This window comes from Amphiura filiformis, unplaced genomic scaffold (genome assembly GCF_039555335.1).
Source record: "Amphiura filiformis unplaced genomic scaffold, Afil_fr2py scaffold_71, whole genome shotgun sequence".
In the NCBI taxonomy this organism is placed as follows: Eukaryota; Metazoa; Echinodermata; class Ophiuroidea; order Amphilepidida; family Amphiuridae; genus Amphiura; species Amphiura filiformis.
The window spans coordinates 1-16,144 of NW_027305535.1; the positions used below are offsets into that span (position 1 = coordinate 1).

Genomic DNA, 16,144 nt, shown 5'->3' on the forward strand with positions numbered 1-16,144 from the left:
CATGTATAAATCATTACCAAACAATACGAAACTATACGCAACTTTAATGTATTCATGTTGAGGGGTCAAGTGGACTTACGGTCTTCTTGCGCTCAGGTCTTCAAATGTTAAAGTACCATACTTTACTATAACTTGATAATTAAAACCATGTAGTGACAACAATTCTTGAATTTCTCTAAACGTGTCTTTAAGATACGTAATACTATATATTATTTTGAAAGATTTTGTGATGTTTAAGGAAAATGAGATGAACACACGTAACACAAGCGAAATCTCCGATCTTTTACTAATACTCGCGTTTTCCCAATCCTCCTTTGTTTTCAGTTTTGCCATCGAAAATCCGCATTTTTGTAAGTGACCTCGAGGTCACCACCAGCAATTCGGTAGTAGTGCTAGAAAACTCTCAGCCAGTGACATTCAGATGCATAATTGAAGGCGCGAAACCAATGGCAAGTTGCTATTTAATTGTAAGCGGAGTGCCAACTCCTCTACAACAGGCAGAAATAACACCAAATGCTGAGACACCGCAACTTTCAGACACAAACGCCACAATAGAAGTAACTCCTGACATAGCGACTCATGACGGTAATGTTTGGGAGTTTGTTGGGTACAGTGGACATGGTGATATCAGCAGCGCTGCCAAATTGACCATACAACTCAGAGTTGCAGGTAATCTATGATGTAATAACTTACAGTCTAAAGTCGTGTTCACACTGTCGGATATAAGTGAGTTATTACCGGTAATAAGCGACTTATAACCGGTAATAGTGACTTATTACCGGTATTAAGTGACTTAAGTCCGACCGTGTGAACACGACCTAACATCTTTTAACATCTTGTATCTGGCTATTATGAACCAACCATTGACCGGATCTGAAAATCCGTATGCGTGAATTTTGTGTAAAGTTTTCTGCATTGAATGTCCGCATAATGTGCTAGATTTAGGACAAGCATGACTCAATGGGGGTAATAATGCAAGCAAGTGTAAGTATGCTAGATAGATGGCCTTTTAAATGCTTCATAGCGTAACATTAAGGAGTTTAATCCATGTGTACACTATATAATGCTATACGCATTCGTTTCTAACTGGAATTTCTGGATAACCAAAGACCAGGTGCATCCCAAGACAATCCTTTACGTTACAGATCCCTTACACAATAAATATGTGTCATATTTGACCAACACGGTTACATCAAAGCGTAACATTAAGGAGTTTAATCCATGTGTACACTTAATGCTATACGCATTCGTTTCTGGATATTATAGCTTACGGTCCGCAGACCAGATGCAGCCCATGACATCCTTTTACGTTATAGATCCCTTACACAATAAATGTGTGTCATATTTTATTACAACGCGGTACGTGAACGTGTGAAGTCAAGTTGATGTGATTCAAGAGTCGAGTGCCGATTGATGTAATATAATATGGAGGTTGAAGTGACATAAAATTGGCATCACACGTTCACGTACCGCGTCCACGTGTGGTAATCTAATCCTGTTTTGACTACGTCAGTTGTATGACAATATTGACAGATTGACAATAAATATTCCCATACTGTCTAGAGTATAAAGTATAGAAGCTATAACTTTTTTCTATGCCATAATGCACTACCGTATTTCAGGGGTATGCGGGTAATTGATGTCCGCATTCGATTTCAAAAGACATGATCAGATTATCGCACGTGGACGCGATACGTGAAAGTGTGAAGTCAATTAAATGTGATTCAAGAGTCGAGTGGTGATTGGTTAGAGTGGTTGCTTAATGCAATGACATCAAATTGACGTCACACAATTCATGTACCACGTGTATTGTAAGATCTAATCCTGTCTAATGTGTGACCCCGTGTGGGACTGCACTATGGGCGTTCAAACTCAAGCGTAGACGCTAGTGGAATAGTGCATGCAGATGATACAAATATGTATTACTAGATGTATTACGCAATGTTGTAATTACATATCCATTCGATTTCATTTTGTATGTCAAGATGATGTTCAACTTTCCGTCATACCGCCGACTAAAGCGCCAACAACAACTAAGCCTACAACAACTCCTCCAACAACTAGTTCACCAACAACTGTCAGTGCAACATCAGTAAGGGTGTCCACAGCATCTCCAAAGTCTTCAGCAGGGTCTTCAGCTACGGGTAAAGGTCCGGCGCAGCCAAACATAGGTTTACCAGTAACTGACCTGGGTTAGTAGTATAATGATGTTTCTGTTTCCTCTTCTAAGCTCATAATTATATTTCAGTGATATAGTCGACTCGAAGATAGAGATCATTGAAGGCCCAGTATAACCGTGAAGTTGCGTAAAACTAATGGAATTTTTTTGCTTCAAGTATTAGGGGAAGGTGTGTAGATTCCGAATCTGCCGGGTGCCAAGAGCAAATTGAGTTATTGAGGTCAAAGGTCATATGAGGGATTGAAATTGAAAATGCTTTAATCAAGTTATAAAATAACATAAGTTGTTCGTCTGATCCCAAGGAATAAACAAGTCAAAATTCCTTTGACAGGTTTATTTTTCTTCTGGCAGGTATGTAAAAAAGTGTATTATAACTATGTACTGTATTATTCCCAGACGTTGAGCCAAATCTTTATGATCCAAAACTGAAGCTAAAAATACAATGTTTAGTTCCTTCGACTACAATGAATTCGATTTCTTGCTAATTTTCATACAGCAATACTGATTAAAATTTTAAAAATCTGACAGACCCTTTAACATGCTTGGCACATACTTTAGGGTCATCCTACCCCGCCCAGACCACAAGTACCTATATGAGTGTAATGAGCTATAATTTCCTTCTGAACATTTGTATTTTAGGCTATGGTACTACAAAAGCGGTATCGCTTACGACAGCACCAACTGCAAGTAAGTAACTGTTTGGTAGTCTCCGGAATTCTTTTTATTATTAAGATAGAGAAAAGTGATTTATTATTATGATAGCTTATGATATATAGGTATATGATTTATATGTAGTAAGTGATACCAAACTCACAGCCCCAGCACTTAAAACAAAGACTGATTACAGTTACCCTATTAATTCCATAAACAATATAGCGCCATTCAGGGACCTCGCTCTAAACAGGTACAGTAGTACTCTTATTAGCTTAATTCAAGAAATACCATCGCAGCCAGGATAGTCTCCTCGACTTTTCATATGGGTAAACCGGAACAAACAGCACTACAACAATTTTTTCGAGTTGCTTTCACGCGAACAACCTATAACAAAGTATTATTACTTTGTTTTTGACAATTGACGTTTTCGGTAAATTTCGTAAAGCTCATACTGCTTTGCGGGTAGACCTGATATGGCATCATTTGACGTCACACCGATGTGTACATCGTTTAAGTTAGCGAACATCGTTACTGCGCATTTCAAAGCCGTGAAGTGTCAGAAGTGTGTAGTTACGATGTGCGCATCGGCGTGACGATATCACAGGTCTACCCGCAAAGGCTTATGGGATTTACCGAAAAGATCAATTCACCTTTTCGGTATTAAATCCCATAAGCCTTTCGAGTACACCTGAGAACTCGTCATTTGACGTCACGCCGATGCGCACATCGTTTATCGAACATCGTTAGTGCGCATTGCAAGTCATCGTGACGTCAAATGACGAGTTCTCAGGTGTACTCGCAAAGGCTTATAAAATTTACCAAAAAGGTCAATTGCACACCCGGGATTGCACAATGATATATAACCTCCATTTTTATTTCTCCCTCTCTTTTTGACAGCTCATACATCGTCTCCTGGTGCATCGTTTACAAACAATAGTTTAATTATTATAATAGGAGCAGCTGCGGGTGCATTTGTGATCATCATCCTAGTAGCCTGCATCATAGTTACAGTTTGTTGCAGGTAACACACATAATGCCCCTGTCAGACTACCATGCCGCTTACCGCTGCAGCAAGCGTTATGACATGATATCAGCCAATGACAAGCCTTGATTGTAGCCGTTTGTTTGCAATACGCGTGCGTCATGCCGCTCAGCAGAAGCGGCATTATAGTATGAAACCGGCATTATAGTAGGCATACACGTCTAAACAACATTTATTTTCATTATAGACTTTTTTATAGTCTATATTTTCTTCATTTCAGCTTAATTTAGCAGTTGTCATGGTTGTGTGTAAATTCCTATTACTATTAGATACGTTGTAATAAAACATGATTTTAAATATTTGTATATTAATTTTCTCTGAGGGCTTGCAGCAAAATTGATATTTTATTTTCCTTGGTATGGGTTTGTGGCTAGTAGTCAGGTAATGATGATGGCGATGATGATGATGATGATGATGATATGATGATGATGATGACGACGACGACGACGACGACGATGATGATGATGATGATAATGATGACGATGATGATGATGATGATGATGATGATGATGATGATGATGATGATGATGATGATTGATTATACACAAACGACAAGAGGAACAAACATGCCTAGCATGTAATTCTATTTTTAACATGGAAAAATTTGACCTCTTATCTTCTCGCAAACTAAGATTATGCATATCTTATCTCTTCAATAAACATTGTAAAAGTCGATTTGGCCTTGGCACGTGGGCCTCATCCTCTATAACAGCAGGTTTACTTTCTTGTTGAATGGAGGCCTCGAGGTCACTGAACTGTGTATTTGGAGATGATGGCTCATAGCACATGTGTTAAGCAAAAACATATACATGAGAAGTAAGCAGCTTACTCTGAGTGATACCATAGAAACGTGCTCTTTGTTTAAACATTACAAGTAACATGAGTGGCAAACATTAATGTTTCATATTGCTTGCAACCCCCTCCCCAAAGCAATGTTGAAGCCAATACTAGACCAATTGTCCGTTCCTGTCTCAGTATCAAAACAACATTGACTGGGTGGGTGCGGGAGGGGGGTTGAAAATTTATTACTAAATTAAATCCTTCATCACTGCCATCATCGTCACCATCACGACTCATCATCATCATCATCATCATCATCATCATCATCATCATCATCAACAACAACAACAACAACATCACCATCATCATCATCATCATCATCATCATCATCATCATCATCATCATCATCATCAACAACAACAACAACAACAACATCACCATCACCATCATCAACAACAACAACAACACCATCATCATAATCATCATCATCATCATCATCTACACCATCATCATCACCACCATCATCATCATCATCATCATCGTCATCATCATCATTTACACTATAGCCACACAAATAGAAATCTTACATTAACTGCAAGTCATCAGAAAAACAAAATATTTAAAACAAATTATTGTTTTATTACTGTGCGCACAGTTTGCAACAACAACATCAACTGCTAGATTATGCTCAATTGAAAAAAAACTAAATTTGTTTCTAATTCAATGGAACTATTCAAGTTCCTGGCTTTCGTTTTGGTCATGTGGTTTAGTATTGTTATGGCTAAGCCCTTGCGTAAGTAAATTATTGCCATATCTTTTCTGACAAACCAAAAATGTGAAGAAAGAGTTTTCGGATTTCCCTTTAGTTTCATATCATATCGTCTGACGATTTGATGGTTGGACTCAGCTCAGTAGGCCTACAAGTGACCATAAGGGGATGTGCCGCAAACAGGAGTCGTTTTGGGGCAATTTGCTATATGAATGACTCCTTTTTGTTTGTGGACTAATTTTGTTATATGGACATGATGGATGAGTCATTTTTTCAAAATGTTCTTAGTTTTTTCGGAAAATAGCCTAATTTTGCCTCCTATTGTACGATTTTTTCTTAATTTAGCAAAACTGTGATGCTTAGCTTAGGCAGGGCCGGATTTACCTTTTTTGGGGCCCTGGGCCAGGCCAAAATTTGGAGGCCCCAAACGCACCGTGAGGAAGGCATGTGCACTGAAGTGGCCAAGTTTTTAGATTTTCCCTGGACATTTGCGCGCGAAGCGCGCTAAAAAATTTAAATTTTGGGTTAATTTAGCCCAAATTGAAGCTAAATTTTGCCACATAAAAGGCTTGTGCGGGCGACGCGCGCAAAATTTGGCAATTTTTGTAGGCTATTTTGGCCCAAAACATGGTGTTTTTCGGCTAAAATGGAAGATGCATACTGCACAGGGCAATTTTGGGGGCCCTGGGCCCGGGCCCATCTGGCCCTATGGTAAATCCGGCCCAGAGCTTAGGCCTATACATACTCGTATACGGTATATAATTATATAAAGTCTAATGCGACGCCGCTGTTCCCTTTTTTGTCAGAAAAAAGACTGCAAAACAGCATGACACTCCAATGACTTCTCGCATCGTTAACAAGTCTGAAGAGACTGGAAAAGGAAACTACGAACCCCCACCAGGGCCTACGGTAGATCCGGCATATCAAACATTGGATAACCCTCGAACACCTAGCCAACGACCCCCAAGAGCGAGTACGGACCACACGTATGAACCACCTCCACGTCGTCCACGATACTCCCAAACGCCTGGTGCGGACCATGACTATGAAGCGCCACCAGATCCTCGTTCTGTTCCAGAGCAAAATCCAGCCTATCAGGAGCTAGATGGCTCTCAACACCAATATCAAGATTTGTCGTAAGTCTGAAATTTTATAGGATGATGATAATAGAAATAATAATGAATAGTTTTGTGTGAGCAACCGGCGGACGGAAAGATAACCTTAGTGCCACTTTTGTTCAAAACAAAATGTAAACAGTCGCGTAATACTAAACACACGATTAATGTCGCATTGAAATAGTAGGAGAGAAGAGAAGAAAAACGAAGAACAAGATGAGGAACAAGCACAAGTAGAAGAAAGAAGAACAAGAAGAAGAAGACGAAGAAGAAGAAGCCGAAGAAAAAGAAGAAGAAGACGAAGAAGAAGAAAGGAAAACGAAAGCTAACGAAGAAGCAAAGAATGCAGAAAGAAATGGGGAGGAAAAAAGGATCAAATGAAAGAAAAGCAGAACGGAATAGAAGAGAAAACGGGGAGGAAAAAGAGGATAAGGAGATGCAGGAAGATAAGAACCTGAAGTCGAAGAAAATAAGACAGAAAGAAAAGGGGGAAGGAATAAGAATATGAAAGAAAAACAAGAGAGAATGAGAAGAAACAGAGGATAAGGAGAAGCAGGAAGATGAGGAAAAAGAAGAAGAATTATAGAAAAAGAAGTCGATGACATCAAGGAAGAACAAGTACAAAAACAAAAAGAAGAAAATGATAAATAAAAAAAGACAAAGAAAATGAGTAGAAGACAAGAAGTGAAAGAAAAAGAAATGGAGAATTAGGAGAAGGGAAAGGTTGAGGGAAAAAGAATAAGAAGCAAAAAGAGGAAAGAAGAATAAGAAACAACAAAAGAAAAGGACGAAATCAAATGAACAAAGACTGAATATGTTTTATTTAATTTTTTGCAGAAGAAAACCGCCCACTTCAAAACATGATTCTGACGAACAGATGTCACGCAGGCCACCCATTCCAGACATTAAAAATGACTACGACTCTCCGCGGTCGCGGCCACTGAGCGACAGCAATTACGCTGTTCCAAGAGAGAATGGTACTGGTTTGATAAATGCTCAGAATACCCAAGTTTATCAAAATGTATTGCAGGCAACTCCCCGGGAAAAAAACATTTAAAGTTACAGTTGAGCCACCAACCATTGGTGACATAACCCATGTAAATCCCCCGGAGGGGGTTCTCACTAGTTACGGGCATGTGACACGGGTTTAGGGGTACCTTTTCACCGATTTTGGTATATCAATATAACAGGTGTTTTTATAGTGAAGACCGACACTCCCAAGTTGGTGCATTTGGGCAAAAGTGCCATTAAAGCACCAACTTGTGCAGATTTGGGTGCTATTTGGGTGTTTTTTGTAGATTGGTATTACTGATTATGCATGCTGATTGGGCGTATAGTCGTCAGTGAAAACACAGTGTCCGCCATAAATAAAACATGTTGTAAAGAGGGCTGAAACAATAACACTTTTTTGTAAAACGTACATAACTAATTTAAACAACAGTATTAAACCAAGCACATTTCAAAGTATAAGATTTGTAGAATGAACTTTTGCAAAACATCAAAGTGTTAGTTTTATATTGATTTAAATAATGAAAATCGATTTTTTTTTTGGCTGCTTCGACCAACAATACGTAATGTACCATTAAAATAGCATTGTCTGCATACATATGAAGAGTTTGTTTCCAAAAGGCATTAAGTTCAATAGCTGCATTGTATCACATTTTTCTGGTATAGTTTTACATTTTTAAAGATTAAATGACATTTAACGATTGGTATGGAAATTTTTGTAACTCTAGCTTATTCTCTAACTATTTTCAATATCATTTTGTCCCCTAAAATTCTCCAATGTCAGGTTTAATATAGGGGGCTTATACCATTGGAATGTATGTCATGCTTAGCTTCATGGTGCAATTCGACTAAAGAATTATTTTTTTGAATTTACAGACTCGTACATGTATACATAAGTGATATTTATATAGCGTTTTAGCAAGAACTTGAAAAGGCACTACACAAGAGAACTTGATCATAATAAATATTTACATAATAGAACAAAATGTGTTGTACGTTGGCCTAGTTCATCTGGCGGGCCGGGCCCGAGACTATTTTTATATTTTCTTAAAATAAACATGTATACCAGTTTCCGCCACATTGGTGAGCAGCGGTGGGATTGTAAGTCTTATCGGATCAGAGCAAGCAGAATAACAAGAAGAAATAATGAGAGCCGAAAGAGCCGAGATAGATTAGCTGGTTGCATCATGAATCACTCCGAGAGCCGTGAGATACAGGACAATAAAGAACTCAAAAGATCATGTAGTAACCAGTTGAGAGAAGCGTCGTTCGCCCGCAGGGTACGGAAGTGACACAGCTCCGGATAAATTATTGATTACATCCGAAAACATTGAAAGAGAATGAATGAGAAAAATAATTCAGAAGCATAAGAAAATCACTGGACTAATGATAATGAGCACTGTCACAGAATGAACTTTGTCGCCGGATATGTGCATAATCGGATCAAGTCCTCCTTCACCGTTGCCGCGTTAATTAAGTTGAAATGAGAGACTCCCACGAGGAAACTGTGATGCCGTGGTCGGAGCAGTATTGAGAAACTCCCACGAGGATATGCCGTGGTCGGAGCATTCAGGTAGCAGACTCCCACGAGGAAATTGAGATGCCGTGGTTGGAGCAGAGTCCGGAATGGAAAGCGGACCAAGGGGAATTAATTTAGTAGTTTTATAGTTTCGGCAATGTGTAAAGCGAGAGGTTGAGAGAAATCCACATCTAACCATGCAACAAAAATTCTGCACATGGGAGCTGAGCCTCCAGCACATGCGAATATGTGTAGTGTATAAATAACAGGATTGTTATCAAGTTGTATCCGGCAGGATAGCTTGTATCCGGCAGGATGGCTTCATCCGTATCCGGCAGGATAGATTCATCCGTATCCGGCAGGATAGCTTCTGATCCAGATCCGACGGATTCATCCGAATCCGGCAGGATAGCTTCATCCGTATCCGGCAGGAATCCTTATCGGGCAAGTTGATCCGGCGAAAATAAATACGTGTCTCCGGAGAAGTTGCTCCGGTGGGAATGATTACCGATGATCCAGAGAAGTTGCTCCGGCGTAGAAATTGAAACAAGCAAGAACTGCGGGGAATTACTGTGAACTAATGCGTGATTGGTAATTTGCATGCATGGTCAAAATAATTATGTGATTCCAGTTGTAAAATGTTCTAAATTTCATATGATTGTCCATTTTCATTTATCCATTACATTTTTCCTCTCATTCCATCATCCGTCCATCACAACACATTCCGGTCATAATTCATCCCATCTTCACCTTCCAAACCATAACATTAGTTAATACAATGTTATAATAATTCTTGATTATTGAAACAATTTAATTTAACAATGTCTATTGCTCCAACAAAACTGGGCTCTTTTTAAACCTCCGGAATGTCGGAGCAAGTTTAAAAATATGTGATTGGTAAAGATCTTCCTGCATAATCTCATGATCTCGTGTACAAAGTAAAATCCTATGACATTGTACAATTGTTGTGTGATTTTACGCAAGTATTGGCGTTTGAAAGATCTGATTGTTTAGTTTAAACAATATAAATGCATTGATGGTGGTAAATCATTTATTCCGGATTCCGGGAATTGTTGGATCATCGGTTGTGATCCCTGGTGTCATGTATGGGCATTGGTTGAGGATTTGTCGGAGTCTTCCCATGTCGTTGCATTTCGCTGTATGGGCCCTTCCGCTGCTCCGGTGATTCCTGAAACCATCTAGGAATGAATGGAATGCCTACCGTAAGTGAAATGTTAATGTTGCATAATAATTCACATTGGTGGATCAGTCATTCCGGAATTTTAGTTATCAGTCGGTTTGATTATTGAATCAGTCGATGAGGGACACGCGGGGAAGCTAGATCCCTGGTGTTAAGGATTATTCGTCCTGTCACAGTATGTGCCCTTCTGGTGATTCTGGAAACGGGAATGATTGGTGTACTTGTGTTGCTTGTCAGTAGTTTACAATGCATGATTTGATGAGATCACTGCACATTCCCTCCTAGGCTTTGTTTTTAAACTCCGGAATTTCGAAGTCAGTCAGTTATATAGCGCGATTATAATGCATGAGTTGAAGTTGCAATGTGCAGAGATTCATGTAAAATTATCTATGGGAGCATGGCATGTTAATTTGTATTAAACAATAAGGTTGATTTTGCATGATATGATTGCTTTTAAATGATAATGGGAGACATTGTTTGCTCCGGATGCGGATTCGTCGGGTCGGATAGGGAGTCTACCGGTGAGGGGTATGTTCACTAGCGAGGATTGGTTGCCTGTCATAGATGTTCGATCTATGAAGGTTTCTCCTGTGTTCTTGCTCATCGCTGGCCGGCTCTTTCTTTGATGCGATGGCTCCATAAATGGTCCCTCCTATTATTTGCTTGTGAGGTAATCGTGGAAGTAACACATATTTTTCTGCCGAAAGCAGTATGTATTCGAATTGGAACATGAAACACGACTATTGGGCGAAATAATGGCCGGATTGCCATGACAAATCATTCTGTCAAGTACATTTGGGCTACGTTTTCCATGTTGCCACGAAGTTCTTACAGTACAAAATGCTCAATAAGTCTGCATTTCGGGCTAATGAATTATGCATTAGAAAAAAAAATGGCAGGGACGGTCATAAATTCTTTATACGGGGTTGTAGTAAAATGTTTGCCTTGAAGAGTGATTATAAAAATGTTTGACTTGATTCTGGACTTTGAAAAGAATATAAAGCTTTGAATGTGTGAAGTTTTTATTGTTTTAAAGAAGTTAATCTGAAATAAGGTATCTGTGAAGGATTTTACGGATATTTAGAGGGCCTGCACCCCCCGTCTTACAAAAATGTCGAATTATTTTGTGAACGGCTCCTAAATAGTTCAGCCTGATACGAATATTTAGGGGAGACCGGGGCAAAGTGGAACACGGGGCAAAGCGGAATCATCAGTCGGCTGCGGAGCAGGTGACTACAAGCTCCTATTTTTTGGCTGCATCCTTTTTTGTACTTTGTGTACTTAACCCTCTATCTTTTTAACCAAATATCCCACAGAGTCGTGCGATATGTCAAACTTTTCCTCTGGTCATAAGGAACAAAAAAGTCAGTGGTCACATCTATGTAGGATCATTGGTTAATGAGATATAGTCACTTTTTTGTACTTTGTGTACTTAACCCTCTATCTTTTTAACCAAATATCCCATAGAGTCGTGCGATATGTCAAACTTTTCCTCTGGTCATAAGGAACAAAAAAGTCAGTGGTCGCATCTCTGTAGGATCATTGGTTAATGAGATATAGTCACTTTTTTCTACTTTCTGTACTTAACCCTCTATCTTTTTAACCAAATATTCCACAGAGTCGTGCGATATGTCAAACTTTTCCTCTGGTCATAAGGAACAAAAAAGTCAGTGGTCACATCTCTGTAGGATCATTGGTTAATGAGATATAGTCACTTTTTTCTACTTTCTGTACTTAACTCTCTATCTTTTTAACCAAATATCCCACAGAGTCGTGCGATATGTCAAACTTTTCCTCTGGTCATAAGGAACAAAAAGTCAGTGGTCACATCTCTGTAGGATCATTGGTTAATGAGATATAGTCACTTTTTTGTACTTTGTGTACTTAACCTCTATCTTTTTAACCAAATATCCCACAGAGTCGTGCGATATGTCAAACTTTTCCTCTGGTCATAAGGAACAAAAAGTCAGTGGTCACATCTCTGTAGGATCATTGGTTAATGAGATATAGTCACTTTTATGTCTACTTTCTCTGTACTTAACCTCTCTATCTTTTTAACCAAATATTCCACAGAGTCGTGCGATATGTCAAACTTTTCCTCTGGTCATAAGGAACAAAAAAGTCAGTGGTCACATCTGTGTAGGATCATTGGTTAATGAGATATAGTCACTTTTTTCTACTTTCTGTACTTAACTCTCTCTCTTCTTAACCAAATATCCCACAGAGTCGTGCGATATGTCAAACTTTTCCTCTGGTCATAAGGAACAAAAAAGTCAGTGGTCACATCTCTGTAGGATCATTGGTTAATGAGATATAGTCACTTTTTTCTACTTTCTGTACTTAACCCTCTATCTTTTTAACCAAATATTCCACAGAGTCGTGCGATATGTCAAACTTTTCCTCTGGTCATAAGGAACAAAAAAGTCAGTGGTCACATCTCTGTAGGATCATTGGTTAATGAGATATAGTCACTTTTTTCTACTTTGTGTACTTAACCCTCTATCTTTTTAACCAAATATCCACAGAGTCGTGCGATATGTCAAACTTTTCCTCTGGTCATAAGGAACAAAAAAGTCAGTGGTCACATCTCTGTAGGATCATTGGTTAATGAGATATAGTCACTTTTTTCTACTTTGTGTACTTAACCCTCTATCTTTTTAACCAAATATCCCACAGAGTCGTGCGATATGTCAAACTTTTCCTCTGGCCATAAGGAACAAAGAAGTCAGTGGTGGCATATCTGTAGGATCATTGGTTAATGAGATAGAGTTACTTTTCCAATTTTGTGCATTTAACCCTCTATCTTTTTAACCAAATATTCTAGAGAGTCGTGCGATATGTCAAACTTTTCGTCTGGTCATAAGGAACAAAAAATTCAGTGGTCGCGTATCTGTACGATCATTGGTTAATGAGATATAGTCACTTATTGTACTTTGTGCACTTAACTCTGTATCTTTTTAATCAAATATCCTACAGAGTCGTGCGATATGTCGAACTTTTCCTCCGGTCATAAGGAACAAAAAGGTTGATTGGCGCGAGGTTCATATTGGTGCGTATGCACCAAATATGTATCTTGTAAACCTTACGTTTTGCCTTGCTTGCTTCGTAATCCTGTTTGGGCTGGACAAAAATATGTTCCACTTTCCCCGATCTCCCTAGGTACCGGTAATATTCGTCTTAAGCTTACTGATTTTCTTTATTTTATTACTAGTATATTGTGAAAACCATGTAGCTGTGGTGTTAGCTCAATATGCTAGGAAAATATTATAACCGATGACCCCATGTTGAATTTGGCTAAATCAGCTGTATTTTTGCTGATAAAATAGCACGTACTCGATCGACATCCGCCATCTTGTATTTAAAATGCCTAGCAACTGTCACTCAAACTTACGATGTGTCAACTGCCGTTCACTTTTATACAGGGATTGAATACGAGTGTCACGGCCCGGGGTTTAGTGTGCATTCAAATCCTTACTAGCCGTCGGAAATGATTGCAAATTACACATTTGTAATCATTTTGACCACAAAATATGATGTGAAACACAGGTAAGCAATGAGAACAAGTCCTACATTTGAAATTTGTAGCTTACTACAACCTGAGACTAGCATTGACTAGTCTCAGCTGCATGTACTTATCTGAATTCCTACTGACTGAAGACAGCCTGAAGACATAATCATAATTCATATACATGTCAGATGTATAATTGTATTGGCAAATATCCACAAAAGCGTTCATTAGGGACCGTTCATAAATACTTTGGTGGGGGGACTGGGCAAAGTGTGGGGGGACACAAAAGTTTTGAGTTGCACAAAGGGGGGGTACCAAAAGTTTTGGTTACTAAAGGAGGGGGGTCAAAAAGTTTTAAACAAGAAAATACCAAAAGAATAAGAGCATACAAATTTTTTTACGCGACAGGGGGAAGGTGGGGGCATGTGCCCTGGGTGCCACCCTTAGGGGGCGCCGAATTGACCATTTCAGCATTGATTCTGCGCCCCTCTAAGGGATGAAAGTCAAAATTTTGCGCGCTTTGCGCGCATTTCAGGACAAAGTCATTTGAAAGATTAATTTAAGACAGATATTCAGCGTCATTATAACCAAAATCAATTTGTGGTAGGCCCTATTTGTGCTCCGCGCCCAATAATTATTTCAAGAATCAGGAACAACATCTATCCTTAGCCCTGGGTGCCACAAGCCCTAGCTATGCCACTGTCAATTTCCCTTTTTTTGTGTTACTTGTATTTGATTATTGGTTATACGAATGAAACATGTATTTTCAAAAAATTAGAATGCATAAATTGAAATTAAACTTCATACAAGTCACAGCATGTGGAACAAGGAATGTCTTTAAAAAAGACAATGCCTCCAAGATACCAGTGGACACCTTTTGTTATTAGTTAAGGAGATACTTATAATGCTAGCTTTAGAGGTACCGCTATTGGATATAGATTTTTGTCTGATTAAAATATGTGAGTCCATTTTCTCCTAATACAGGCTGTATCAAAATGATTGGTACCCATCTGTTTTCATGTTTATTGAAAAGCCTGCTGCTTCCAAATGCAGCTTTGGATCACAGTAAAATTGCCTCAATTTATAGTTTATAATCGTTTACATTATTTGTCTACAAATTAGGTGCATCCTATGTTGCATTGTGATGTAGCAGTCTTGTCCATAATCACTGAAAACTGACGGTACCAATCATTTTGATACACCCTGTACAAGACTGAAAATTTTATTTTAATCGGATATTCGGTTACCAAAATATGGCCTGTCAAAATGGAGCGAAACCAAGTCGTTGGCAACAACTTTCTTTTATTTTTGTTATGCAATGTTGTCAGGTAGGCCTTATTTTCTAATTATATATGCAAGAATTATGCAAAGTGAAATTTTCAGATAGGCTACAAAATAAGATATAAAACCCATGGATGCATTTGGCAAATTTGAACACCACTGCAACAGTCCGACACACCGCTAGTCCGAATCTGAAAACACTTTAACAGTCCGACACACCCCTAGTCCGAATCCGAAATACATTGCGCTAGTCCGAGTCTGGAAAACACTTCGTCAGTCCGAAACTGCAGAAAACCAAAGCGGTAGTCCGAATCTGAAAATCACAGTGTGTCCTAAATTAAGATTCGGAATAGCGCCATGTTTTGCAAATTCGGACTTGCGCAGTGGTTTTCAGTTTCGGACTGGCAGAGCGTTTTTTAGATTTGGACTAGCGCTGTGTCGGAGGAGTGTTTTCCAGATACTGCCAACTGCCATGCCAAGGGCTTATAGTAAAGGACTAGCCCCGGGCCTAGCCCTAGACTAGTCATGCTAGCATCATGCACTCAGTCATGCACTACACATAACTGTGCGACATACAATGTAGATTTGACACGGGTTCTGTTTTGTATTTTAATTGAGGTCAAACTCATGAACTTACCATTTAAATGTTGATATCAAGATGAACAGAAATAAATAATCCATTCTACTTTCTAGTCATAAACCGGTACGGATCTCACTGTTTAGTGTCATGTATGGTCACTGATGGTATATGGTCATGAGTTTGCAATATTGAAATTGTTATAGAAATCACTTTGCTAGCCCCGGCCTAGCCCTAGACTAGTCATATGCTAGCATCATGCACTCAGTCATGCACAACACATAATTTGTGCGACATACAATGTAGATTTGACACGGGTTCTGTTTTGTATTTTAATTGAGGTCAAACTCATGAACTTACCATTTAATGTTGATATCAAGATGAACAGAAATAAATAATCCATTCTACTTCCTAGTCATATAAAACCGGCACGGATCTCACTGTTTAGTGTAATGTATGGTCACTGATGGTCATGAGTTTGCAATATTGAAATTGTTATTGAAATCAGTTT

The 16,144-nt window shown here is 38.9% G+C and overlaps 1 protein-coding gene across 1 annotated transcript; it reads left to right on the forward strand.

Annotated features, from left to right (window-relative positions):
• The first annotated feature begins 328 nt into the window (after positions 1 to 328).
• On the forward strand, positions 329 to 8,802 carry LOC140144682 (uncharacterized). The gene is made up of 6 exons (XM_072166488.1): positions 329 to 669; positions 1,986 to 2,192; positions 2,819 to 2,866; positions 3,731 to 3,854; positions 6,231 to 6,560; positions 7,377 to 8,802. The coding sequence occupies exons 1-6, from the start codon at positions 447 to 449 to the stop codon at positions 7,594 to 7,596; spliced, it is 1,152 nt and encodes a 383-aa protein (XP_072022589.1). The 5' UTR covers positions 329 to 446; the 3' UTR covers positions 7,597 to 8,802.
• The last annotated feature ends 7,342 nt before the right edge of the window (positions 8,803 to 16,144 follow it).